Source organism: Choloepus didactylus, chromosome 4, assembly GCF_015220235.1.
Source record: "Choloepus didactylus isolate mChoDid1 chromosome 4, mChoDid1.pri, whole genome shotgun sequence".
Classification (NCBI taxonomy): domain Eukaryota; kingdom Metazoa; phylum Chordata; class Mammalia; order Pilosa; family Megalonychidae; genus Choloepus; species Choloepus didactylus.
Window position 1 is genome coordinate 141,328,433 of NC_051310.1, and position 27,360 is coordinate 141,355,792.

The 27,360-nt window shown below is 54.7% G+C and overlaps 1 protein-coding gene across 3 annotated transcripts in view; it reads right to left on the minus strand.

Moving 5' to 3' along the window:
• Positions 1-25,655, minus strand: part of PAK6 (p21 (RAC1) activated kinase 6) — a 36,140-nt gene extending 10,485 nt beyond the window's left edge. The window contains exons 1-6 of one of the 3 annotated variants that reach the window (XM_037834321.1): positions 24,947-25,655; positions 24,002-24,085; positions 21,195-21,243; positions 12,702-12,824; positions 2,685-2,893; positions 902-1,561 (exon numbers count right to left, since the gene is read on the minus strand). In XM_037834321.1, the coding sequence (XP_037690249.1) occupies positions 902-1,561; positions 2,685-2,888 (864 nt within the window). In that variant the 5' untranslated portion in view covers positions 2,889-2,893; positions 12,702-12,824; positions 21,195-21,243; positions 24,002-24,085; positions 24,947-25,655. Of the gene's footprint in view, positions 1-901; positions 1,562-2,684; positions 2,894-12,701; positions 12,848-21,194; positions 21,244-24,001; positions 24,086-24,946 lie in introns of those variants that run through there. The other 2 variants (XM_037834322.1, XM_037834323.1) reach the window with 2 other exon arrangements.
• Positions 25,656-27,360: the final 1,705 nt, after the last annotated feature.

A 27,360-nucleotide genomic window follows, 5' to 3' on the forward strand; every position in this document is an offset into this window, starting at 1 on the left:
GGCCTCCTCGCAACCTCTGACTCACACATGCTAAGAGTAGAACCCCTCAGCTGAGCTAGTTCCTTGATCATTTTGGCCCCACAGGCTCTCCCCACCTGTGCCGGTTTGAATGTATTGTGTACCCCAAAATGCCATTATCTTTGATGTAATCTTGTGTGGGCAGATGGATCAATGTTGATCAGACTGTAATTCTTTGAGTGTTTCCATGGAGATGTGCCCCACCCAGTTGTGGGTGATGACTCTGATTGGATAACTTCCATGGAGATGTGGCCCCGCCCATTCAGCTTGGGCCTTGATTAGTTTACTGGAGCACTATATAAGCTCAGAAAGAAGGAGCAAGCTTGCTACAGCCAAGAGGGACACTTTGAAGGATGCACAGGAGCTGAGAGAGGAGCTGTAGATGAGAGACAGTTTGAAGACGGCTGTTGAAAGCAGACTCTTGCCCCGGGGAAGCTAAGAGAGGACAAATAACCCAAGAGCAGCTAAGATTGACATTTTTGAGGCACTGCAGCCTGAGAGGAACGTCCTGGGAGAAAGCCATTTTGAAACCAGAACTTGGAGCAGATGCCAGCCACGTGCCTTCCCAGCTAACAGGGGTTTTCCAGATGACATTGGCCATCCCCCAGTGAAGGTACCCAACTGTTGATGCCTTACCTTGGACATTTTATGGCCTTAAGACTGTAACTGTGTAACCAAATAAACCCCCTTTATAAAAGCCAATCCATTTCTGGTGTTTTGCATCCCGGCAGCATTAGCAAACTAGACCACTACCCCTGACCCTTGAGTGGGGACGGCCAGGCAGTGCTTGGTTCCCTGACACCCACTCCCCAGTGGACATCCTGCCAGCCCAGCTCCCTGCCTTCCTGCAAGTGGCCCGGAGCGAAGCCCCAGCCTGACCTACCTTGCTCGGTGGTGGAGGGCCTGGCTTGCCGCTGCCTGGAGGGGCTGTGGCGGTGGCAGGAGTGGACAGGAACATGCTTCGGAACAGCCTGCGCTTCAGGCTGCTCTCCTGGCTCTTGGGGCTGGGGCTGCCCTCCCCACCTGGCCTGCCTGTGGCCGAGCCCACTAGGCAGGACTGTGGCCGGGTCTCCTCAGAGCCGTGCCTGGCAACCTTGGCCCCACGCCGGCTGGAGGCCATGGGGGACGAGGCTCCCAGTGGAGAACCCTGCAGGCAGGCACCCAGCTGCAGGCAGCGCTGCGTGGCACCCTGGAACTCAGTGGGGCCCAGGGACTGTGCCTTCGTGGCCAGCCCATTGGGCAGCACCCGTGGGCTCTGCGGCTCGGGCCACGGCACCTGCTTGTGGCCTGCTGGGGTGCCCCCGTTGCAGCTGAGGTAGAGGCCATGGGGGTCGGTGTGCTCGGACTGGGGGCTCTGCAGGTACATGTCCGGGTCGACCTCCCACTGCTCATCCCCCAGCAGCCCCAGGGACTGGGCTCGCCGCCGGCTGGTGGGGCTGCGGCCGCGCAGGGTGTTGGAGCTGATGACCGACAACTTCTGGATGTCGTTGAGCAGTCCCGAGATGTAGCCATCTGTGGGCACGGAGCTGCCCCGCACTACTGTCTGTAGTGGGAGAGAGAAGAGCGAGGGTGAGCAGGCTGCTAGTGTCAGGGAGGGGAGGCATGGAGACCGAGGGTCAGAGAGCACCCCTGGGCAAGTGGGGTTGGGGCCATGGGGCTTTGGAAGGCCCGCTGCCCGGCCTCTGAGGACCTCCCTTACTGTGTCATCCATCCCGTCCTTCCTCCTTCAGCCATTCACTGGGGCCTACAGTTGGGCCTGTGCTGGTACAGGGACACAAGAGTGAATTGAAGGCCCATTTTCATGGGGTTCACAGGCCAGCAGGGCAGACAGGGTAGTAATGACGGGGTCACAATCCAGCATGCCAAGTGGGGTGGTCAGTGGAACTTGGGGAGCTGAGGGAGCTCTGGAGAGGGGGTAGGGGCTCCAGACATAGCCTGGGGCTGGCTGCCATCCTCCAGCAGGACCTGCAGCCTTCCCAGAGATGTCCTGAGCTCTCTGAGGAGGCAGGGACTTGCCCAGGGCTCTCCTGCACACACACGTGGCTTCCTTGTGGCTTCCAGACCCTGACAGGGCTCCTGACCCCAACCCCTCCCCAGGCTCTTGGACCTACCCTTCTGGATCCACGCAACTAAATTCCCCTGGTCTGGGAAAGCCCCCAGCCCCTTTTGGGCTCCAGGTCTCCTCTCCTGCAGGACTTGGCACCACAGATGCCATCTGCTTTGATCCTCTATGGCGAGAGAGGGAAATCAGCTTTACCTTGGGCCACCCAGTAGGGTTGCCCAATAAAATACACAACGCCCAATTACATTTGAATTTCAGATAAACAATGAAAACTTTTTTAGTATAAGTATATTCCCCAAACCGTATGGGACCTACTTATACTAGAAGATCATTTGTCGTTATCTGAAACACGAATGTAATTGATGTCCTGACTGTTACTTGCTAAATCTGGTGTCCCTATCACCCAGCAGAAAGGGACACTCCAGACTGCTCTTCCCTGGGTCAGGCGGGGACAGAACAAGGACGATTAGCAGGAATTTAAACAAGCAGCTAACTGATAGCAGACAAGTGGTTCCTCGGGGTGGCTTTGTGGTCTCACCAGGCACAGTTTTCTGAGGAGTGGGAGAGGCTGACCCACCCCCCGGCCCCCCACCGCCCGCCGTACCTTCATGGGCTGGAGCTGCACCCGCGTGATGCGCGAAGGGTCCACCACGGGCTTGGGGCGCCGCAGCGTGTCCACGATGTTCTGCCATTGTGGGGGGAGACCCACGAACTTGCCTTCTTTGGGGTCGAAGGAGGTGTGGACGCGGTGCTGGAAGTTCTGTGGCGCGGAGATCTCGGGGCGTTTCTTCTTTTTCTTGCGGAACATGGTGTCTGCGTGGGGAGGATCAGGCTGAGCGGGGTGGGCGGGGGGTCTGCGCAGACCGGGCCCAGGAGCCGGGAGTGGCTGCCGTGGGTGCGGGAGCCACCAGGCTTGGGGCTCCCTCCCTGTCCTCTGCCCCGGCCTGGGCTTTCCTTCCCCTTCCCATCACTATTTCCTCAGGGAAATGGCTGGCTCTCAGCAGCACGGCCCCAGAAACAACAAAAAGCACCATAAATAAGCCAATGCAGATTGTAAACAAGGAAAAGAGGTGTCTGTCTCCTTGTCTGTGCCAAATCCCCTGCGGAGGAGGCAGACTCTGGGGGTGGGTGTGTTTTTATAAAATCCAAAGCCCATTACAAATAGCATCTCACTGTTGAAGAATTTTAAAAACAGGGGGAATGAAGGAGGAAAGCTAGCTAACTCACTTTATGAAGCTATTATGACCTTAATCCTTAAACCAGATAAGAGCAGCACAGAAAACGAAAATGTGAACATGATGAGCATAAATGTGAAAATTCTAAACTAAACCAGCAAACTGAATCCAACAATACATTAATAAAGGTTTTGTTTTTTGTTTTTTGTTTTTTTAAATCACAATCAACTCGAATTTGTCCCAGGAAGTTTCTACAACTGCAAACCAGTTAACATGATACACAACATTAATGAAAAGTCGACCAGCTGACTTAGAGACATGTTGCCTGCTCTGGGGTCCAGGAATCCCGAAATAGTCTTCATACTCACTGGGAGCTCTGCCCTAACTTCAGAAAGGCCCTGAGACAAAGCAACAGGGTTAAAGCTCTCCAGGGAAGAGAGAGGGACACTTTCTCTCAGGTCTCAGAAGTCCTGACTGTACAAAGCATCACTTGTAGGGGAGCCTCCATCCTCACCTTGCCGATTTTGGGTTTACCTAAGGTCCCATTACTGAGCTCCATCAACGGTTAGGGCCGACACAGGAGTGCAGAGGTTAAAGTGACTAGATGTGAGAGTGGGAAACTGGAAACCTGGCAGGCAAAGGGCTGCCCTAGCCTGGCCTTTGGGGAAGCCCTGGGCCTGGGACCATGTGTTGATGGAGGACAGGGTCAGAGATGCCCACTCGAAAGCCTTTGCATCTGAAGTGGCTCAAAACAGTTCAGTGCATTCTCATGTCACTTGGAAAGGTCACTACCAGGTTTTAAAAAAAACTCAAATATTGTAGGGAAACTTTCTACTGATCTGGAGTGCAGGGCTGAGCTCCTGCTCTGGAAGCCATGTTTCTCTGGTTACTTTAGCAGGTTCTGGAGTAGGTGACGGATTTGGAGGCTGTCAGTACCCACTCAGAAAGGAAGCAGACCCCAGCAAAGTCACTGCTTCTCTAAGAAGCCATGAGGAATTTACCATGCGCCAATCAACCAGATTCCATTTCATACTTCTTGGAATGCCGTCCCCTTCTCAGGACTTTGAGGTTCAGGGGCTGCTAAAGACTCCCTGGAGGCAAAGCCCCATTACAGGACTCCTGAAGACCAAGGACTTCGGAATGAAATACACCTTGTTGCATTTTCACCACTGACATGGGAGACTTTGAGCAAGTTACTTAAACAATTCAAACCTCAGTATTCTTTCACCCATAAAAGGAGGTTTACAGGGTATGAAGCAAGCAATTTCCCAGTAAATTGTGGCAGTTTCTCTTGCTATCTTACCTCTCTTTGCCTCCCTGTCTCTAAGGGCAGGGCTCTGCAGACGCTGGGACCCAGGGAGGGGACACGTCGGGGAGGACACGGAACTCTTTTCCTTTCAGATTTACCTGTTGAGGGATTAGGTCTAATTTCTGGGTTTGGGGATCTAGGGATCACCATGTTTCACTTATGTAGATTCTTCATGGTTTGGTAAAATTTGATCTCCTCCCTCTCAGTCTTTTCCTTTTGCTCCAGAGGAGTCTTGACTCAGCAGCCCTGTCCTCACAGCCTGGGACAGACCCTCGGTCTCTGGATTAGTAGCTGACTGTTCCAGCCTCCTCCCCAGCTCTGTGAATTCTTCTGGAGCAGCAGGGACACACTCTAGAGTTGAGGAAGAGCTGGCCAATACGTCTCCCCCCAGAACATCCCTCTCCCCAACTCCTGCCTCCCCCACCCTGCCACCCCTCACCCCTCACCCTCAGTGCCCAGCTTCTGCTTCATGAATGTACTGTGAGCACATCTCTCACTAATGGTCTAAATGACTCTGGGATCTTCCTCCTGAGTCCACTCCAACAGCAATTTCAGAACAAATCCATCCCAGAGGCAGCAGGAAAAGCCTGAAGAGAAGGACAGCCTAGAGCCCTAGGGTTAGGGGTGTGTGGTAGTGAGGGTAGGAGCTCGCAGAAGCAATGGACAGAGCCCAGGCTTTTGGGTTGGGGGAGCAGAGATTTAGAAATCAAAGCCAGTCATTTAGGTAATAGGTAGCCAGCCTAAAGGAAGTCGGCTGACACTCATCTGAAATGTGTTGCTACCTGGAACAACATGATTGTGCACAGAGAAAATCCAGAAGAATCTACTACAAACTATTGGGATTATTAACTGAATTTAGAAAGTCCCTGATACAAGGTGAATTAAAAAAAAATTGTATTTCTGCATACCAGCAAGAAACATAGAAAGTGAAAAATTTTAAAGATGTCACTTATGGTAATATCAAAAATATCAAATATCTAGGAATAAATCTAAAGAAGGATGTGCAAAATCTCTACACTGAATAGTGAAAACCATTAAAGATATTAATGAATATTCATAGATGGAAGGTTTGGTATTGTAAAGATGTCACTTATCCTAAATTAACCTACAGATGTCTTTCAGTCTTAATCAAAATCCCAGCACATTTATTTTTGTAGAAATTGGTAAGCCAATTCTAAAATGTACAGGGAAACATAAGAACCAGGAATAGCTAAGACTATCTTGAAGAACAAAGCTGGAGGATTACATCATTAGATATCAAGATTTATTATAAAGCTACAACAATTAATATAGTGTGGAGTTGGTAGAAGGATTGACAACTTGACCAACGGAACAAAAGAGAAGTCTAGAAATAGCCCCACTAGTATAAGGTCACTGGATTTATGACAAAAATGACAATGCAGTGTGGTGGGAATGTAATCATCTTTTCAATAAGTGCCCCCGAAACAATTAGATATCCATATGGGAAAAAGGTGACTCTTGACCTCCAATTCATACCATATTCAAAACTAAATTTGAGATAGATCATAGACCTCAAAGTGAGAGGTAAAAGAACAGGCTTCAGGTGGGAGTGCTGGGTGGGGGTGGTGGGGGTGGTGTAGTCTTGCCCTGAGGGGTTACGTCGGTGACCCAAGGTGTGGGGGACAGTTTGGTGGCTTTCCCGGAGCCCCTGATGCCCACCATGTCCTGCTGAGGCCCAAACCTGTCCATACTCATAGGTCCCAGAGTCAAATTAAGCTTTATCAGTAAAGTTTTCTTTGTCTGAAGCAGAATTCCTGACGGTATAGGCTAAGAGAAGGGGATTATTTTTAATGATTTCATCTACACTAATTTGCAAATGGAGTAGGAAGACAACAAATATACAAATATCAAAAAACTCATTGTGGCTGTGTTCGACTGGTGGGGCTACAGGTGATTCCCCCTACTGCTTTTCTAAAGAAGACAAAAAATTTTTTTTTAAGTAAAGAAGAAGGGGTTCATGAAGACTGAGTTCCTAAGAGACACTCACTCGCTCAAGTGTCCAGTGTTAGCCAAGACATTGGATGTGAACCCCAGAGATGCAAACCGACCTACTTCATCCCTCCAGTGATGGGCCCATGTCCCAGAAGCACACCCTTCTGCTCAGACAGGGGCTCCCAATATACCAGCCCAAGGTCTCCATTTTCCACTCCAGTTTCCTACCCTCTGACCCAAGCCCAAGGAGCCCCGGGGGCGAGGGAGTGTGGCCCACCACCTAGCTGAGAGCCAGTTCAATCAAATCAGGCCGAGTCAGCCTTTAAAGTTGTCATTGCTAATATCACCCTCTCTCTGCGTCCACACTCAATTCCTCTTCCAGGAAGACACCCAAGGGGAGGGAGAAAGATTATTTTCCCTCAGACAGCCAGTCCCTGCCTTTCCTTCTGCCTAGCCTGAAAGAAATGAGGCAGGCCTAAGACCCTGAGGTAGAACTGGGCAGAGAGGGGGCACGAGCCGAGGTGCAGGGTGATGACACCTTACCCCAACACGGGACACGCACGAGGGAGGGATGCACAGCTGTGGTTGACGAATGCTTTGAGCTTTCCTCTTCTGAATGTCTGCAGATATCACCCTTCAGCCACCGGCCCGCCCAGCACAGGGACCAGGGGAAAGCCCAGCCCAAACCAGTTTGAGAAGAAAGCTCCGCCTGGCTCAGCTCCCGCCTTGGCTGCTTCCTCCTGCCAGATCCTGGCCAGATGGGGACGGTTAGTTCGGGGCAGAAGCTTTCTGGACAGGCGGCCCCACCCAGTGAACCCGAGGGTCGAGCTGGTAGGAGAGTTAAGGGAGCCGCCGGCCTGGGGTCACTGAAGGGTGGCACTGGGGTGAAGGAACTTTCTTGAGGACCTACTACAGGCTAGGCCTTTACTGAGGATTATCTCATTTACATCTCACAACAAACAACTCTGGGAGGAAGGAGTTAATATATCATTATCCACAAATCCACACAGGAGTCAGAGAGATTAAATAACTTGCGCAAAGTCACCGAACGAGGAAATGACTGCATTGGGGGCTGAACCCAGATTTGATTCCAGAGCCCTCGCTCCATCCACTATGCCTGGCTCTGGAGGGAGTTGGGCTGTTGTTTGCTCCTTCTCTGGAGCTCTCCACGAACAGCATGGGGCCTGAGCGACCTGATGTAGAGTCATGGGGGTGGTGGCAGTGGGGGTGGCATGTCTGCAGGTGTGGGCCAGGCAGGGCCAGCTCCCTCAACCAGGACTGCTAGATTCTTTCCTGAGTTGCTCTGTGAGTCAGAGGCCCAGTAGGGGGGAAGTGGGGCTGTCCTGACTCGCAGGCTGACCCTTTCCTGGTTTGGAACCAGATGGGGTGGGTGAAATGTTTCAAAAAGGCCATGCTGGGGGCTGAGGTGGCCAAGGACTGGCATATGAGGAAAGCTGCAGAAACAGCAGGGGTGTGTTCTCTCCAGCCCAGGAAGAGTTCAGGTCTCCTCTGCAGGATCTCGGCCTGGAACCAGGCAACGTGCAGGGCTTGGCTGGAGGAGTGGAGGGCAGGGGCTTTGTGCTGATGCTATTTTTCCACAGTGACAAAGGGTTGGGGTGGTGGTCCTAGAGCTGTCAGGTGGGGTCTCTGGAGCCCAGGTGAGCAAAGAAGCTGCAGCATGGGGAGCTGCTCTCCCCAACTACTCTCCTCTGGGAGAGACATCTGACTGCTGGGGCTTGGGATGCCAGGGCCACCCAGTCCACCCTAAAAAGGGCCCCACAGACCAAGGCAGAGCTATAGCACACAAGTCTGCCTTTAATCCTCAAACCAGAGCTTAGACATGCAAATGAGTGCTGTCCCCTTGGGAGTGTATCTGCTTGTTCCAAACATGCTCTAGTATTTCCAAAATTCCTCCTTGGGAATCACCTTTGGGGCCCACCTTGAGTCAACATCAAGTGTCTCCTAATCTGAATGTCCTCCCTGCTTTTCACCCTAAGTGGTAGTAGCTGTCCTGGTCACCCCACCTTACCCTCCAGACCTGGCTTTGAGTGCTTTTTGGGCTGTTTCCACAAACTGCATCTCTTTCGAGGAAGGGTCACTTAGCCCCTTGCAGGGATTCACAAGAATGCGTGGCTGGCTGGAAGGTGGTTTCCAGAAAGAGAGTCCAAATGTGTTTGCAGCTACTCTGAAGGGGGGCAGAATCTGGTTGATTGCGTAAGTTCTGGGATCTCAGTAAGCTGTTTACTAGGAATAAGGCACTGAGCTGTAAATGGGGGGCAGATTCTCCTCTATTGCCAGCCCATGGGGAAGGGAGGAGGCAGCTGCGCCAGGCCGGCTCCTGGTTCCCAGAGCCTTGGAGCACACCCAGCTGGAGGCACCAGAGAGGAGCGAGGGGAGGGCGCCTCGAAGGGAGCCCCCCCTTGTTTATCAGCGCTTACGTCCAGGGCTGCCAGGCTAAGTGCCGGCTCAGTGTGAACTTGGGGCTCCGTACTCCTACGCTTTGGCTTGTGACCTTGGCCTACTCTTCTTCTTAGGGACTCCACATTTCCACTGGTGACAAGATAATGGACTCAGTGACCTCTGCTAGCTTCTCCAGGCACAGTGAGTGGGAGAGACAGCAGCGGGTCCAGCTTGAGGACCAATTTTGGGTATTTTTAATAATCATCACTCAGGGGGTGCTTCGTTTATGCACCAGGCTCTGGGGTGAGCATTTTATACTCACGATCTCATTTAACCCTCACCACAAGCCTGTGAGGTAGGATTATGGTTGTCCCCGTTGTGCAGATGAGAAAACCGATGTTCAGAGAGATTATGTGATTTGCCCAAGTTGAGCAGCAACTCAAGTCTGCCCGATCTGGACCACGAAGCGAACACCCTGCACTCTGCTGTCAGCTCCCAGCACGCTGTCCCAGGCCATTCTCAGGCACCCCAAGACAGTTTGGGACCCTTCTAGATTCACCGGGCCAAGTTCTAAAGAGCTTGGGAAAGTGGTCCCACTACCGCCATCCTTCATCCATTCACAGAGCAGCCTACAGCAGAAGGAGCCCGTCACCTCCAGAGTTGGGCCTTCTGCCCTGCAGTGACCTCTTTGTAACCCCTTTGGGAAAACATCATCCCACACGCCCCTCTATGAAGAGCGATAAGGCCTCTCCCTGGCTGAGAACTACTGTGAACAGAAGACAGCATTTCAGGGGGCCAGGAAGATTTTCCTCCAACTTTACTTTCTGAAGTCCATTTAGATATAAAAGTATATTATTCATTCATTAATTCAAAAATAATTTTTGCACGCCTACTCTGTTTTGGGCTCTGGGGGACCATGAGGAACAGGTGAAATCTTTGTTCTCAGGCAGTCTGGTTTGCTTCTTCAAAATAGACGTTGCTCCACCCTCACCGCCAGAGGAGATTGTGGTGCACGCCTGAGGGGCTCACTGAGGTGGTCTAACCACCCCCCTCTCCCACCCAAATGTCAGTGCCCCTGTGGCACTCCCAACAGGAGCCTGTCCTTGCTCTGTGTAAACACACTCAGAGATGGGGTGCTGCACCCCCTTCCTGGGGCCTCTGCCTTCTGCCTCCTTGCTGCTCACCGTTAGGAAGTTCTCCGTGGAGAGCTGAAGGCCACCTCCTCTCAGCCTCCACCCAGGTGGCCAGGCTTGCCATCTGCCCCTCTTCATGTGACATGAGAGTCAGGAGGGGCGGCACCCAGCACCCTTTCCTGGCCCAGGAAATATACCAGGGGGAGGGGCCTGGTGAGAATTTCATCTGCTTTTCTGACCGGCTGTCACCTCCTAGGCCATGGCCCTCGCCCCCATTGCCCACAGCCTTTGTAAGGTCTGCCCAGGGCCACTGAGCTGAAGTGTGGAAAGTCCCCAGAAGGTCAAGCAGTCCCCTAAGGTTCTGCTGTCCCACTGGAGTGGCCCAGAGAGACGCTGAGCATGCCAGAGGCAGAGGGCAGTGAGCACAGACCAAGCCAAATGTCCAGGCTCCCTGACCTTCTGGCCAGTCCCATGCTCCAGATCCCAGTGGATCCCCAGGGGAGAGCTAATGTGGCTACTGTTTAAAAGAATATGATAATAAAGCTTGTTCAATCACTTGTGTCAACACTCCAGCTGAATGAGAGGCAGGAGAGCCAGGATGACCAGCCGCTGAAGGTCAATATTGACTCAGGCCATGTCTCTGGCCCAGTCCCAGCCTGCAGTGGCAGTGCTGCGGGCCAGCCCACAAGCCCCAGACTCAGCCAGACAACCCTCTGACCTCTGTTCGCTGCACTTAGAACTTTAACCTTTGCCCCCCTCCCCTCCCTGGTCCATGGCCCTGGGCTTTCCTGGGCATGGGGTTAGCACCAAGCAAAGAGTCTGAAGAATGACCTTTCCAGGAGGGATGCAGGCTGGGAACCTCTGTCGCTATCCCAGAGGCCTGCGTCCCCTGAGTCATCCATGCCTTCTAAAGCCATGTCTGTCTAGAGCCAGAAAGGACCTCTAGAGTCCCCTAATCACAAGATGGCCTGATGTTTTCATAGCCCATACCTGTTCATATCTCTGTTTTGTTCACCGCCACACTTTTTGCTCACAACACCTCTGTGAGATGGGCCAAACCTGCTTTACTGTGCCCCTTTTAAAGATGGCAGGAAGAAGAGAAAGGGAATATGCACATATAAAGTACCCATCCTGGGTCAGATACTGTGCTTTTTATTAGTTCACTTAATGGTCACAACTCTATGAGGTAGGTATCATGAGCTCCATTTTACAGGTGAACAAACCGAGGCTCAGAGAGGATAAGGAATTATAACAGACGGTTAAGTGTGGCGCTGGGATTCGAACCCAGATCTCACTGACTCCAAGCTCTGTGTGCTCATCTACCATGCCCAGGGCCCAGAGATGTCAAATGGCTTGCCCCAGATCACACAGAGAAAGGACTAGAAGCCTCCGGCCAGAGGCTCCCTCTGCCTAGGAAGTGCCTGTGCTAATGGTGTCCCCAGGGTCCCCGTGGACACGTGGACATGTGTGAGATGTACCAGAGGTGCTGCTCATCTGCCGCCAAAGCTGGATCCCTTTCCAGAAATGGCCCCTTCCCAGGCTTCCATGAGATCCACAGACCTTAAGTCGGGTCTTCCATGACCCACTCTCCATGGACCCTTCTGCCTGTATTTATTCCCATTGCTTTGCTCTAACTCCTTGCAATAACCTCCTGCCAAACAGCCAGAGCATTCTCAAAGTTCTCCAGGAGAGGAGGGCTCAGTGCAGCTTAACCTTTTCCAATAATAACTGGAGGCTGGTGCAGTGTCCCAATGACAGGGTGGTAATAATTTATTATTACAGCGACGCCTTACAACTAACCTATAAGGAAGGTATCATCATCCCCATTTTATGGATGAGGACATTTCAAAGTTTGGAGAGGAGTAACTTGCCTAAGGAGTCAAAGGCAAAGTCAGGATTCGAATGCAGCTCTCTCTGGATCCCAGTGCTGTGTTCTCAGCCACTGTCCTATATACAGACTGAGGAGAACTCACAGCATTGTAATGTATGCTGCAGCAGCCACACAAATAAGCCCAGACATAGACCTGAGCTTCCGCCCCTCCCAGTAAAACAAGCAAGAGGGGCCTAAACAAACACCAGAATGGGGGCAAGGTATAGAAAATGCAGCCTCCATACACCCTGAGGACTCTTGCGGGCCCAGCCCGTGGTGTCCCCAGAAGCAGCTACATCCCAGATCCAATGCTACTCTCTGAGTGTGGGAAGTGATTCTAGCAGGTCTGGAGGTCTGGGCTGGCAGGCTGGGCTGCGCTGAGCGGGCACGTTTGCCTCTGGCTCCCCCAGGACCTGCTGCCTCCTCCTGCCTCGCTCAACACAGATGCCGGCCCTGCCACGCAGCCCTTCCTGTTCTGGAAGCATGAATTCAACACACACTGGCCGGGGTGACACCACCTAACCTCAGCCAGGCATCAGACCTGGTGGAAAGCAGAGCCTGGGTGGTGGGCAGGCAGGTCATTTGAAGCCCTGGGAGTGAATCAGTGAGCACTCACTAAGGATTCAGAAATAGCACCTGGAGTGATGCTGCCCCACAGCACCAGCTCCCAGCCAGCTCCCGAGGGTCACCTGCCTGCCTGCTGTCCCTCCCAGACTGTCCCTCGAGAAGATCTCAAGGGGACTCCCCCACACCCTACCAGTGCCGGACGTCCCCCACTCACCGACTGGGGGCCGCCTTCGTCGCCTCCTCTTCCTCGCTTCTCCTCACTCTTCAGCGGGCAGAACTCCCAGGCAACCCAGGAGTGGGAAGACCGAGGACCTTTCCGGGCCTGCCCTCCGCAGGCCTGGGTTGAATCAGATCAGAAATACAATGTGACAGATGTAGTATCTCCGCGGATCTTGGGACTGGCGGGAATCCAGGGCGTTCGGAACCGCCCCACTCCCTCCTGGCGACTGAGCGACCCCCCATCTCAGGTGGAAGGGGAGGTGGCCGCTCCCCGCGGGGCGCCCGGGGTGGCGGCGACAGTGGGCGCAGCACCACTTCCGGGGCCGCCCCTCTCCCCGCTGTCCCCCCCCGAGCGGCCCCGGGGCCCCCTCCTCGCAGACCGGAGAGCCCCCACCTCCCGCGCCGGGCGCACCCCACGGGGCAGTCGCCCCAGTCGGCCGCGGCTGCAGCCCCAGGTAGTGGGGGCGCCAGGCACCCGTGCGGGGCGCGTCCCGCTCCCAGGGGCGCCAAGATCTCCGTCCCTGCGCCCCAGGCCCCTCCGCCTAGGGCAGCTCCCGGGGCGCCCGGGCGGCCGCGAACTTCGGGGAAGGAAAACTCAGAGGAGGTTGTCCGGCCTCCCCGGGGCGGCCGGGCGCGTTGGGGACCCACCTGCCGCGCGGGAAGCCCCTGGAGAGCGCGGATAGGCCGCGGGAGCCGGGTCCGCCCTCCGCGGGAGGGGCTCGGCGCGGGGAGCGGCCAGGAGAGGCCGCGCTTACATGTTTGCACAGCGCCGGCTTCACCTGGCCGCGAGTTTGATTTCAAGGTGTGGCCTCAGGTAGGACCCGGCGAGCACAGAGCCTGGGAGAAGTACCTGGGAAAAGTCGCCCAGCGGCGCAGGGGCCGCGGCGAGGGGCCGCTCTGCTCGTGGGGCGTCGCCTCCGTCCGTCCCCACGACAATCCTTTCCCCCAATCCCTCGGGCCGGCGTTTCGCCTTCGGACCCCCGACCCGGTGGGCCCTGCTGCGACCGGCCTGCAGCCCCACAGCCCCTCGGATGGCCGCGGCGCCGGCCGGACCTGGATTAACCCCCACAGCGCAGTCAGGGTGTAATTAAGTCACTAATTGACATCGCAGAGGCACGCTTTGGAGGCCGCCGGCCGGCTTCTCCCAGCGCTGGGAGGTGCTGCGCCCACCCACCCACGCGGAGAGCCCCAGCTGGAATTGTAAAACCTGGCACCTTGGCCTGTGTCCAGTCTGAACAAGGCCGGAAAACGTCCTGGGGTACCCGCCTCTTGTGCAGGCCGGAGAGCGGGATTTAAAGGGACTCCAATTCCTTTGTCAGACCGTGCTCTGTCGGGAGAGCCCTCTGGTCTCCGGATTCCAGGGTGGGGGGATTCTGGGGGAAAGGAAGCTTCCAGGAGCTCTGCACCCCCAGAGGATAAGGCCCTGCTCCTGAGCCGTGAACCTGGGTTTTCCTGTGTTGTTTCTGGAGCCTGCATCCCCTGGTTCTCACCGGCAGGGTGCTGGCCTAGCCTAGGATGAGGGTGGCCGTTCAGAGTGGCTCAGGCCTGGCTGCTTTTGCCCTGCTCCCCTTGGCTGAGAGGGTGGGTTTCCACATGTACATGTGGTGGGTAGTGGATAGTTAGGTGCCACCTGTCTGTCCCTTCCCCAAACAAGGAAGCATGAAGACCCTGCTGTCTTGGACTTGGGCCCCAGAGAAGGCTGTGTCCCAGCTGAGTGCTGAGGGGACCCTGGCTTGGAGACTCAGTACATCCGGACCCTAAACGGCTGCCCTCGTGCTATGGTGGGGTGTCTGCCGGTGTCACAGAGCAGGGGCCAAGGGCAGTGCTGGGATTTTTATCATTGCTGGGCACCTCTGACTTTAGTTATTAATTGTAGGACACTGTTGCCACATCGCCTTTTTGTTCACTGATTCTTCAGACTTATATCATTTATGAATAAATCATTTGCATTATGGGCTCTGTCACTCATACAGTTTATTCTAAGGCTCCCACCAAACAGAGGCATAAGGTGGCCACTGGGAAGGTGCCTGCCCCAAGCAGGCCTGTGCTCTGTCTGGCTGTACCACAGCCCCGATGTCCTCAGTCCCCTTTGGGGGAGGCATGTGGTAGGTGGGGACGCTGGCCCTGTGTGCCCTGGGTGGGTGGGTACTGAAGCTGGGTCCTCCCCACTGCCTCCCTCCATATACACCTAGTTATGGGTGGTCTCTGCTCCCCTCTCCTTACCCTCTGCTCTCCCTCCTCCTCTGTCTCTCCTTAGCCGATTCTTTCTCTTTCCTCTGGCCAGACAATACTTTAGGTCTCACCCTCTTAGCCAATCCCCCACGTCCTCTGGTCCCCTTAGACACTGACTGCTGAATCTTGGACATGGGGATCATGCTGGGCAATGTGGGTGATGCAAGTATGACTCTCCCCCCACCAGATTAGTTACCTGGGGACTTGGGGGCCCTGGCTGGAATGCTGGCTACAGGAAGCAGGCTGTGTGTGTGTGAGGGTGGTGGGGTTGCTGAGCATTTGAAATGATCCATGTACCAAAGCTAGAATGAAATGCGTTACTTTCCTGAAACTAGATCAATACCTGAATTATTTTTTAATTATTTTCTACTGATTCACAAATGCACATGTAAATTATTTTCTTTTAAGCAAATGCCTTATATATCAAAACCACAGCTCCGAGCAGTACTTTTGAATGTTGAACTATAATAAAGTCTGTAGAATTTTATCAGAAATGAACTGGTATTGAATTTGGTTTGAGTCTAAGCTTGGGTATCCCAGAAAGGCTACTGGCCAAGTCCCCTCCCCACCCAGTAGGGAGTGAGCCTAGGAAGCCTTGGGTTTGTCCCCACTTTGGGAGCTGCAGTGGGGTTTGGGACCTTGAGAAAGGCAGAAGCTCCCAAACAAGACTGACCAAGGAAGTAATGAATTCCCCATCACTGGAGGTATTCCAGAAGTCAGATAACTGTCAGGCATGCCAGAGGAAAGATTCCCATGCTAGATACAAGGCTACATACACTAGGAAACCTCTCAGCCCCATGACAACCCAAGTTTCTGCAGTTCTAGCCACACTTATTCATGGTTCAGCTGCACCGGGCTGGATGACTCCCTGTTGGGATAGCTGGGACGTGGGACCTGAGTGGCTAATTGCTGTGTGTGCCTCTCCTCTTCTCTATCCTCCTCTGATCCGTGCCTGGCTCGGCCCTGCCCAGAGAGGAGAGGGCAGGATGATGGCACAGGAGGTAGCTGGGCAGGCTGGGGAACACCCTCCCCTCCAGCGTCCCTGTGCCTCCCGCTGGCCTAGTCCCAGGTTGCAGAGCTGAGCGCAGGGAGGGGCACCAGACACACCTTCCTTTGATGAGCCCTGGCCGCTGGCACAGGCCGTCTGCCCGCGGGGGTTGTCCAGGTACTGCCCTTCTACAAATTGGGTATGAGCTCTGGACAGGCGCGCCGAGAACCGACACCTCACCACAGAAAAAGGCTCTTGGGGCCCTGCCAGCTCCAGGCACTGGCCCATCTGGATGGCCTGGGACGGCCTGAGGTGCTCGCCGGGTGGTGTGGGCACTTCCCGGCAGTCTCTGCCTGTGGCTGCCGGGGCCTGTTGTAACATCTGAGCGCCAACAGCCAGGGCTGAGAGCCCAGGGCAGGGCCAAAGAGGAAAGATACGCATCGACTTGTGGTTTAGAAACACAAACATATTATCCTTTCCTCTGCACCTTTGTGCTAGGTGACTTGAAAAGCTTCCTGGCATTCAAGAACCCTGCTGACAAGCTCATTTACTGCTTCCAGGGCTCCTTTCTCTGGATCATTCTGCCCTTCTCAAACAACAGTTGTAATAATACCTGTCAATTACTGAATGCTTCCTATGGGAATGCAAAGCTGTTTACAGATATCATCTCACTTAGTCTTCACAACCACCATGGGACAGAGTACTGGTCTTATTCTCATTTTATGATCAGGAAACTGAGGCTCAGAGAGGTAAAGGAAGTAGCTGAAGGTCTCACAGTTACTCAGTGGTGGAGCCAGAATGTGAGCTCTAGTGTATCTGACCCCAAAGCCTGTTCTTCTAACTCTGTACTGCTTAGAGGTCCCCGGTCCCAAAGACTGTCTGATATGAGTTGGCTTGTGTGGGGTTAAGTCCCTGGAAGAGTCGATGGGGGGAGGTAATTTGCCTCCTTGTGCCAACTCAGACCACTCCCCAGGAAGGGTGAACCAGGGGAGACACAGAGACACAGAAGTGTATGTGGGGGGGGCCCTCCCCCGTTTCAGACCACGGCCTCAGGACACCCACAGGGCACTGGATGTGAGGGACAGAGGGCTCCTCAGGTTCCCCCACCCTGTTCCTATGTCACCTGCTAGGAACCAGGTGCTGGGATTCCCTGGTGATGAGCCAGCACCCTACCTGAACCCCCACCCCCATCGAGCCATCTTGTCCTTCAGGAACCCAGAATGGGCCCAGTAAGAGCAGGCAACATGCAGGGTCTGCTGGAGAGGTGGGGGGATGGCACGCCTGCTCACCGCCGGCTGGAGGAATCCCCTTGGAGTCTGGACTCCAGGAGCGGCAGCTACCCACTCACTTGTAGCCCCCAGCCCCAAGAGAGAGACAGTCTTTGGAGAAGATCTCTTCCTCCTCTTCTCTTCCAGGCTGCCCAACACTGTCCCTTCCTGCTCTGGGGTTGACCTGGGCCAATGCCCCCCCGCCCCGCCCCAGTGGGACCGTCCATCTCTTTCTGCCAATGGGACCAAGAGGCAGGTGCAAAGCTCCAGAGGGAATGGGGGGTGTGAATTGAGGAAACTGACATTGCCAAGCCCGTGGGGTCCTCAGGGAGGAGGGACGTAGACAGAGTCTTGCTGCAGTGCCCATAGATTACTGCAAGACTGGAGCCCTCTTGCCTCTCCAGACTTTCAGCATGTCCTCAGCCTCAGTTTCTCGGTGTGTATAATGGGGAAAAGAGTGTCCCTCTCCCTTGGGAAGGTGGTGGAGTTCTGTGGCCTAGGGCATTAGGGGTACAGAGACCCTGAGGACCAGCACCCCCCAGATAGAGAGAAAGTTCCTAACCCTTGGCCCTCGTATTTGCTGAAGGGACCAAGGAGAAAACTGCCCCCAGCCCCACCCCATGCAGCATACAGGTGTCCTGGGAAGCAGCAGAGCCCAGCTGGGTGTGTCACAGCAGGAGAATCCTCCAATTCTTCCAGGAGATAAGGCTGCAACTTGATAAGTCAACCCAACTCCAGATCCAGGAGAGAGAACCTCAGCCCTAGCGGCTAGCATGATCTGGAGCCCAATTAGGGGCTTAGGAAAAGTCCATGGGCTTCCCCAGCCTGGCTGCTGCACAGAGATGTGCCCTGCTGCCACCTGGGGTCTCAGCAGAGGGAAACTACCACACTCAGAAACCTCAAGCCTCTCTCTGTCTGCATTCTTCTCTAGTTCTGCACTTCTACTAGGCTTCCTGTGCCAATGGGAATATGTAGGTCTGTCCTCCCCAGACACAAACTGACACTGGGGGCTCAGCCTGCCTGACAGTGCCAAAGGGGCCTGGTGACCTGGGACGAGCTGCTTAGATGCAGGGACCATCGTCCATCCACCTCAAGGGCCTGAAGCAGGCGGCAGGGCAGGCTGGGGCACCCTTCCTGGGTACTCGGGGGCGCAGGCTGAGCTGCTCTGGGAAGGTCCGGGGAACTGAAAAAGCCACCTCTGCACTAAGGACACTCATTTTAGAGACATGATGAATTCGTTTAATATCTTTTAGCCATGCCTGCTTTGCAGCCCCTGCTCTTAATGGCCTCCAAAGTTCCATCCAATTGTGTTTTGCTGGCATTTGCCGACAAAACAGCTGCAAGCCTCCTTGAATGGAAGCCCTTCATGGATGGTCTTTTCCTCTCTCTTCTGAGCCTCTAGCTGCCACCCAAGGCCTTAGGGTGAGCCGGGGTTGTGATCATGGCCCCCAAGCTCTGGACTCCAGGACCTGACTTTCAGGAAGGACAGACAGGTGAGTGTGGGGGAGAAGTCCTGTGTGTCACCAGGCAAGGGCTAGGCCAGAGCCCCAGGGATGGAAAGACTCTGAGGAAGCCTGATGTTGGCTGCCCGTGCCCTATCTACTACCCCTTGTGCAGGACACCTTACCTTTAAATGCAAAAAGTTCACAGGCTCCGGGCTGGTCCTGGGAGCACTGACCAGCGGCCCTGGGTCAGCATTAGAAGGTATGACCCACCTAATTGCCACTTGGCTGGTCTGTGCTATGCTTAGAGGGTCCTGGGCAGCTATGGCTATCCCTTCTTGGGGCCCGTCCTTCCCCAGGTCTCTGGCCCACACCTGACAGAGCCCCTTGGACTGCTCCAGGGGTGACCAGCCTGCTGGGAAGTCATAGGAATGCTGCCCTGCAGGCCACCTGTTGGGTCTTGGGACCCCTGCCCCTCCAGGGATGATGGAATGCCCCAGAAGCAGTTCCTCCTCCTGTGGGGCCTGTTCTCTCCTCCACAGGAAACCTGCATTCTTGCTCACTCCTGGCCTTGCATTTTTGCCCCACGGTATGGCTCCAACCTTCCCCAGGGTCTGAGACCTCCACCTTCCTCCACCTTTATGGAGCCCAGACACATCATCTTCCAGCAAGACCCACTAGAGTGGAATATAAAAATCTTCTTGTCCAGCTCAGGCCTGGTGACAGGGTGACAGGTGACAGGCCACCTGCTTTGGGGATCTGACCTCTGATGGTCATCATTGGACATTTAGATTCCTGCCTGGGGCCAGAAGTATATACCAGTGAAAAGACCCCTGAGGTAAAGTCTCTCTCGTTCCTAGATACTGTCACCTTATGGTTAAAGTGTAAAATGCTCCCTGGGATATGCAGAATTTGAGTCAACCCATTTACAGGTTAGTTGGATCTGTTCATCAGGGTGCCGGGTCCCCGGGAGTGGCTTGGGTGGACTGGGCAAATTCGGATGGAACATTCCGAGGACTCCCTTTGGTTCGAATGGGCCCCAGCGCTCTAAGTCGGTGGCTCCCTTTCTGGGGCAGCCAAGTCCTCCCCGGAGCTCCTCCTGCCTGACCTGGGATGGTGCTGTGGACATCCAGGGAGGCTGCGGCATAACTGGCTGCCTAGCTCCCTCTGCCCTCTATGCCTTCTTGCACAATTCTACATGGAGCCTCATCTGAAGCTGAATAAAAGCAAATGGAGGCACGAGGTGCTCCAGGCCAGGAAGAACCTGTCCTCCCAGTTCTAACCGGCCGTCGCCACTGCAGCCTTCAGGAGCACGGGTCACAGGGCAGGCAGCAGGAGGCCCTGAGCAGGGTGGCTGGTGCGTTGCTATTTGCCCTGGGGTGAGTGGGCTGGTCCTCACTGCCCTGGCAGCAGAGACCAGAAGCTGCCAGCTGACGGAGCTCTCTGGACCTGCCTTTCTGAGGACCAGAGGACCCCTTTTCAGGTCCTGGGCAGCCTGGGTGTGCAAGAAGAACACAGCCCTGCTTCTACCCCTTAGCCTGAGGCCCAGAGAGCTGAAATGCAAACCAGAGCCCAGCAGACTGTCGCCTGGGCAGAGGGATGCTGGGATTTGCTGACCAAGGCAGCTCTTTGAGTGAAAAGGTTGCTCAGAGAACCCACGAGATATACAAACAAGGTCATCATTGTCCGTCTGTGAATCCTGGGGTCACTACATCCACCCGATGTGTCATAATTAGGTTTTATGGAAAATATTGCCTCACATGTGTCCCTTTACCAGGGCTGATTTGGCTGCTCATCTAGTTATGAGGGAACCCATTTTTTGCACGCCGATTCCCCAGCATATGAAAGCCTGTCATCTTCTGGCATGAACAGGACCTGGGATTGCCTTTCCGAAATTCAGAGCACAGACAACTTTGGTAGGAAAAGCCAAAAGTCCCTGGGACTGAGCCTTATGGTTTCTGGACATATCCATGTCACTTGCCAGAGTGGTCAAGGAACTGGTGGGATCCCCAGTCTGGGACCCCTACATGCAGCATCTCCAGGTTTGTGCTTTAGATGGCGATCATTAATACATAGTTCCTCAAGGAACCAGGGCCACCAGATGGCAAGACTCCAGGCCCAAAGGGGAGTGGAACCAGAACCTGGCCTCTTAACTCCGTCACTTTGTGCAGCCCAACTCAAGTCCTCAAGACCTCAAACGCTAGGAAAATAAACTATTAATAGGTCTGAGAAATTCCTTAGAGAAGGTCACCAAACAAACAATTTGCTATTTGAGAAAAAGTGGATCTGGGTTTGCATTCCTTCCCAGCTTTATTGGAGATGTATCTATCAGCAATCTGAGAGTTTTAGCTTCTATTCAGGGGAGGGTTCTTCCAAAGCCACCTTCTCCATGAAGCCCTTTCTGATTCTCCTAAATCTGGTACTGTCTCTTCCTCCCGGTGCTTTGTTCCTCTAACACTAATAAGCATCACAGTTATCTTTTCCCAAGTACTTATGTGCCAGCCATCCTGCTAAGCATGTTCACGTATTGCCTTATTTAATCCTACCAACAACCTTACCTGATAAGGACCACAATTATCTCCACTGGACTGGAGAGGAGGCTGAGACCTGGAGAGACAAAGTAACGTATCCAAAGTCACCCAGCCCAGAAGAGGCAGAGCTGAACCTGACACTTGCCCTGATGACTCCACCCTATTAGCCACCCCACCACCCTGCCTCTCCTTGCACTTACACATCTTCCCATGCACTTGTCTTCTGTCATAACAGAAGATACAAGCTGCTTCTCCCTTTGTTTTTCATTGGCAATTAATTATTTTTGGACATCTTTATAAAATTCCATGTTAAGAGGCACCTCCCAGGACTGGTCTATATTTATAAATTCTCTGGACTGGATGGATCCTGGCTGACAACGTCAGTCATGAGTCTGGAGCTCAGAGTGGGCAAAAGGACGAAGCCACCCTACTGCTGAGAATGGCTCTGCAGCTCAGCTTGTTTCTGGCTGGGTTGGCCCCACATGCTCAGCTCTCTTTTCCATTTCTCTGTTGAAGGGCTGTAAGCTCCCCAAGGGCAAAGGCTGTGTCCTCTTTATTTATCAGCCCTTTTCCCCACCCCCTGTCCCCATCACCAGTGCTGTGTACTTATTAGGCAGGCTATCCATGTCCCCAGCCTAGAAGGGAGTGAGCCAGAACAAGTTGCCAACTGCTCTCTCCAAGGGCTGCCTGGGTCCCACATCTTGCCAGGAAAAGACATGATCCCCTTTATCTCACACCTCACACTTCTCACCTCAGCCCTTAATGAGCCCTGGGCTGAGCTCTGATGCGGGGAGAGGTTGTCTCCTCAGAAGAAGGCAGCTTCCCAAGGCCAGTCGACTGCCCACTCTGGCCTGAGGGCCAGCCTTGGCTTCAGGAAGTTGAGAACTCTCTCTGCCCAGAAGCTTCCACTGTCCATGCTCTACTCCAGCTAACTCCCTTCCTTCCACTATGCCTGGCTCACAGAAACGAGCTCTCTTCTTGAAGCCGCCATCAGGGCAGGCTGTGCAATGACTGTTTATGAGGGACAGCTGCTAGCATCTGTCCTACCGGGAGCTGCTCCTGAATCCTGGGACTTTTCACTTAGGACTCTGGTATGGAGGGCATCCTACGGGAAGGGCTGTCTGCTTCTGGCCCCAGGACAGCTTCCTGTGAGTCCTTCCTGCCTTCTGCACCCAGGACAAGTGTGCGCTGGAGGCATCCTGGGCCCGTTTGGGTAAGGAATGCAGTCTTGCAGCATCTCCACTCTCCCCCATCTGGCCCTGCCCCCTGTGCAGAGGGGCCCTCCCACAGAGGCGGGTATGTGCAAGAAAGCCAGTACTCCAGAACCCTCTCTGCGCCCTCCCCAAACCCTCTTAAAACCCAGGCAGCCTTTTCTTCTCCTGCCCCCTATGCCCTGGCCTGGTCCTCAGCCGATGAGCCCTCTGCCCTCTGCTCCCTCCTGTCCCAGCCAGCCGCTGCCCTGCTCTTTGCCTGGGGCTCAGTAGCCTCTGCCACTCTGGCCCAGCTGGAACCAGCGGCTGCTCAGCCCTGCGTACCTGGAGGACTCCCAGGCTTGGGGTCTCCTCTTGAGAGGAAGCAGGAGGTGTCTCCACAGTGGGTCATTTCCTTTCTCCTGGAGCCAAGTGTGGGACTGAATTTGAGTGGGAGATATTATGGGCTCATCCCGACTGGTCCCATGGGCTCCTCCAGGCTTACTCACCAGGGGGCATTCCTCATCATCCCTGAGAGTTGGGTACAGTGTGGACTTGGCCTTGGATCTAGAGACCCTGGGTCTGCCTGCTCCCTTTCCTGTGCCCAGCCTGCCCTAGAGAGCTCGCAAAGAATCGGTCTGGCTCGGGGCTCCAGGCAGGTCCATGCAGTCCCTGCGCTCCCAAACCACATGCTTCCAGAAGAGGCTGCTCCTGGTGCCAGGCCTCTCCTGAGTAGGTGCCCTTGTCACTAGGGTACCCAGTTTTGCCACTTCCCAGGCTGGCACTAGAATCACTGCCAGGGAAGCCTCTCTGAAGGAGGGACCCCTTGCTTGGCCCAAAGGCCTCATTCCCAGATAAATGGGCTTCCGTGGGGGCAGCCCAGAGTTCATCCTCTACTCCTGGAACCCAGCTCTCACCAGAACCAGTTTAGGGAAAGACCCCAAGCAGAAATGCAGGCACCTCAGGCCTTGCTGTGTAATGCCAGCAAGAGAACAAACACCAGACGGCATGGCATTAGCCTGGCTTCTCCTCGGGGCCCAGCACTTTCTAAACCTGAGCTCTCTGGGCCTGGAGTCCCTGGGAGCTGGCCAGGGTCATGAACCCCACAGTAGAGGTGGGGAGTCCAGAGCCTGGGAGGATGGAATGGGCTCGGCCAGGCAGCCCCCTGAAACTGGCTTGATACTGAGTTTGAGAGTCAGAATCTGCACCAGATCACACTCAGCACCAGGGCTGAGCAGATACTCCATAAATATTTGCAAGATGAATTCATGAGGGAGTGTCCCAGAGGCAGTGGGGGTGAGAGGGGGCTCCTGTAGGGGCATCCTAGTGGCACTGGCCTGGCCCAGGAGAAGGGGCAGGTAAACCCAGAACAGCAGGTAAACCCAGAAACAACAGAAACAAGCATTTCTCCCTCCAGCCAGGGAGCAGAAGCCACCTCTGTCTGGGCTATTTCAAAATTGATCTGGAAAGGGAGTGGCAGGTTGGGCGGGGCATGAGGCGCCTTAGCCAGGGAACCCACAGCAAAGGCTGGGAATACGGAGTAGGCCTCACCTGTCCCCAGGTTGGGGGTGGCCTCGACATCTGGGCACTGCCAGCCCCAGCCCAGGAAGCCAGAGCCTGTAGCGGGGGCAGTGGGGACCTTACCTTGGCTCTCCCTGGGCTTGGCTGGGGCCTCACACTCTCTCACTGCAGGTTGGTGCTTGACTCTGACCCAGGAAGTGGTGCTCCCTTCAGGCAAAAAAGAAAATTAAAAAAAAGAGAGAACTTCAGTGCTTTTCACTCCCAGCCACTTCTCCGGAAGACTCCTGGTTGGTGTCGTGCTCCTGTGTGAGCACACAACATCCCTCCCTCCCTCTCTCCAGCAGCTTACTCACCGGTGTGCCCGTGAAGCTGCCAGCCGGATGGGGGAGGCGGGAGCCCACACTGCTGAGCCTCATACACACTGGGGCATGCCCTGTGGGGCCAGAGGCCGGAGGGTCTGGCCGAGCATGAGGAGGCTGTCCTCCAGCCAGCACCCTTCTCACTGCCCGCACCCCCGTGAGCTCAGCCGAGGACCCAGTTAGGTGCTGATTGGCACTGCATGGGAGAGCAATGGAATTCCTCCGTAGGAAGCTGTTTCTTTTGTGCCCAGGGTGGTCAGGAATAGGGCTGGCAGATGGGCGGCCCCCTGACAAGCTGGCCATGGGCCCCCATGCCTAGCCAGGCCCTCTGGACCACCCCCCACCTTGGCATCTTGCTGTGTCTGTGTCCTGGGGACCCAGAGTGTGCCGGGGCCTGCCACGCTGGCGGCTGTTCCTCACCCTGCTCAGGCCCCTGTGCTTGGTGTCCTCTCCCCCCAGCACCCATCTCAGGGCCTGGGCCGGGCCAGCAGCTCCCAGGTTGAACTGCTGCCAAATCCCCCACCCAGCTCTGCAACGCACCCACCTGCTCTCCTCAGCAGGGGGCCACACACACACACACTTACACAACACACACACATTCTCTCTCCCGTACACGTACACATAGTGACACACACACTTCCCTCTCACGTGCACACACACACATTCACGTTATCACATGTGCCTGCACACCCAGCACAGGGACACCTACCTGCCCAGCCAGCCTAAGCTGACCCAGCCTCTCTCTCCAAATGCCACTCTGCTCCTAGAAGCCACTCATTTACAGAAACATCCCTGTGGGAAGTGAGTTCAAAGCCAGCCCAGGAGGACTCCAGTTGGCGCCCCTTCTTTGTGGACCCCTCCGGAGGACAGCACACCCGCGGGCAGCCGGCATCACCACATCTGATATTGCACTCCACCAGCGGGCCCCTTGCACAAGGCACCGCTGGCCCGGACGGCGTCTTCCATATCCTTAGGGGGTGACAGTGGACTCCCAAGTCCCATTTTCCTCGGAGCCCAAGGTGGGGGTGGGGCCGGGAGCGCTAAAGGGGCGGAACTCAGGTGCAGCTCCAAGTTCCCAGATCCCCAAAATAGTCAAATGCCAACGCGAAGGAAGACAACCTCTGGACGAGCGAGTGACTCAGTGCCAGGGGGCGGCTTAGTCACCTGGATGGCTTCTCCCAGCTCCTGGCACGTCAGGAAGGGAGCGAAGGGGCCCTCCCCCACCCTGCTGCCGGCAGCGGCGGCTATAAAGGGAAGCGTGGCCGCAGAAGACAGCTCGGCGCAGGCTGCCTGGCGGGGGGCCCGCTGGCTCCGGCTCGCCCGGGGCCCCTCCTCCGCCGCGCACACCGGCTCACTTTTTTTGATTTCTCAATTGAATCCTCCGGCAGCGACCTGCTCGTTTGGAGCGCTGAACTGCTCCAACGTTGCTTGGCAATTTCTATATCGTCGGGAGTTGCCATGGGGAGGAGGGTGATGTCATTGACACAAAAAAACCCACTGAATTTACAAATCAGCTGGGGCTGGAGCTATTTATAAAAACACGTTTTTCTCTGCCTTCCTGTACTGAGGGGGAGGGAGAGGAGGGGCTGCCTGCCCTGCTCAGTCCAAGCCTCCTCCCCATCCCACCCCACCCTTCACCCTAGAAGCCAGGGCTCCCCTCCCACCCACCGCCTACATTCCCGGAGCTGCCAGATTCGGACCTGGTTGGGGGTGGTGTGTCTCTGGTCTCAGTTGGGCTGAGCTCCCCTTTTGCGGTCTCACCTGGTTTTGCTGAGGGACAGAGAGACAATGGGCACAGGAGTGCTAGGCAGGGCTGGTGCCAGCATCCTAGGCTGGCAGGGACCAGAAGCCAGCCCCTTAGATTCACAGCCCCTGGTCAGAAGTAGGGGCATTTGCAGTTAAGTAACTTGAGCTCCCAGTTGATGCTCTGGGAGCTGCAGCTGGAGCCTGGCGTTTGCACAATGCCCCACCCGACTCCTTCACTGGCTCTCTTTCTTCTCCCAGCATCCAAACTTTGGGATGGCCAAGCCCACGTCTTGGCCCCTGCTCGCTCTTGCCACACTCCCCCATCACTCCTGTTGAAGCACTGTCCTTTTCATGGCTTTGACCAACAACCTGGCAAATGCTTGTCCCAAAGCCCATGGTGTGGCTGCCCCACTGGCCCCACACGCAGGCCCCACCCCTGGTTGGCCAGCGCCCACTCCCACTGCCTGCTGCGGTGGGCAGTTCACTGTTGGGGATTGAATCACGTCTCCCACTACAGACGTGAGCAAGTCTTAGTCCGCGATCTTGTGGTGGTGAACCCATTTGTAATAGGACCTTTGAGGATGTTATGATTAATTAAGATGTGGACTCATTTGTTTGTAGGAACTTCAAAGATCCTTTTTAGATGAGGCCAGATTGAATCAGGATGGACTTTAGTCCATAAGACTGGAAGCCTTATAGAGAGAGGAAATGCAGATGCAGTTAGTAAGCAGTAGGAGAAGCTAGAGAGAAAAAGCCCACCGTGTGATGGAGGAGTGCCATCACCAGAATGGTACAGGCGTTGGAGAAGCATGCCTTACTGATGCCTTGATTTGGGACTTCTAGCCTCCAAAACCATGAGCCAATAAATTCCTGCACTTTAAGCCAACCCATCGTGCGGTATTTGCCATAACAGGCTGGCAAACTAAGACATTCTCCTCGACTCTTCCCACCTGCCAGCCCCTCACATCTAAAGTGGCACTAGGCTCTCTATATTCTTTTTAAAATTCTTTCTTAGGTTTTCTTCTATAGTGAAGCGATGTGGTGTCGTGGTTAAAAACCCAGGCTCTGAGTTCTCACAGTCCTTAGCCCAGATCAGCTGTTGTGACCTGTGGCATACTATTTAACTAATGGAAGCTCAGTTTCCTCATCCATAAAATGGGGATGGTTTCACCTGCTTCACAGGAGTGTGAGAATTAGATCAGCTAAATTATATAAAGCTCCTGGCATAGGGGACTGGACATCCTGAGAGCCCAATATGTTCCTTTTCTTCTCAGCTTTCATGACTGTGTTGTTTGTTGCTCATTGTTGTCCACCCACCAACAACTGTCAGTTTAACCTTCCAAAACCATAGCCTCCATCATGTCCTATGCAAAAGTC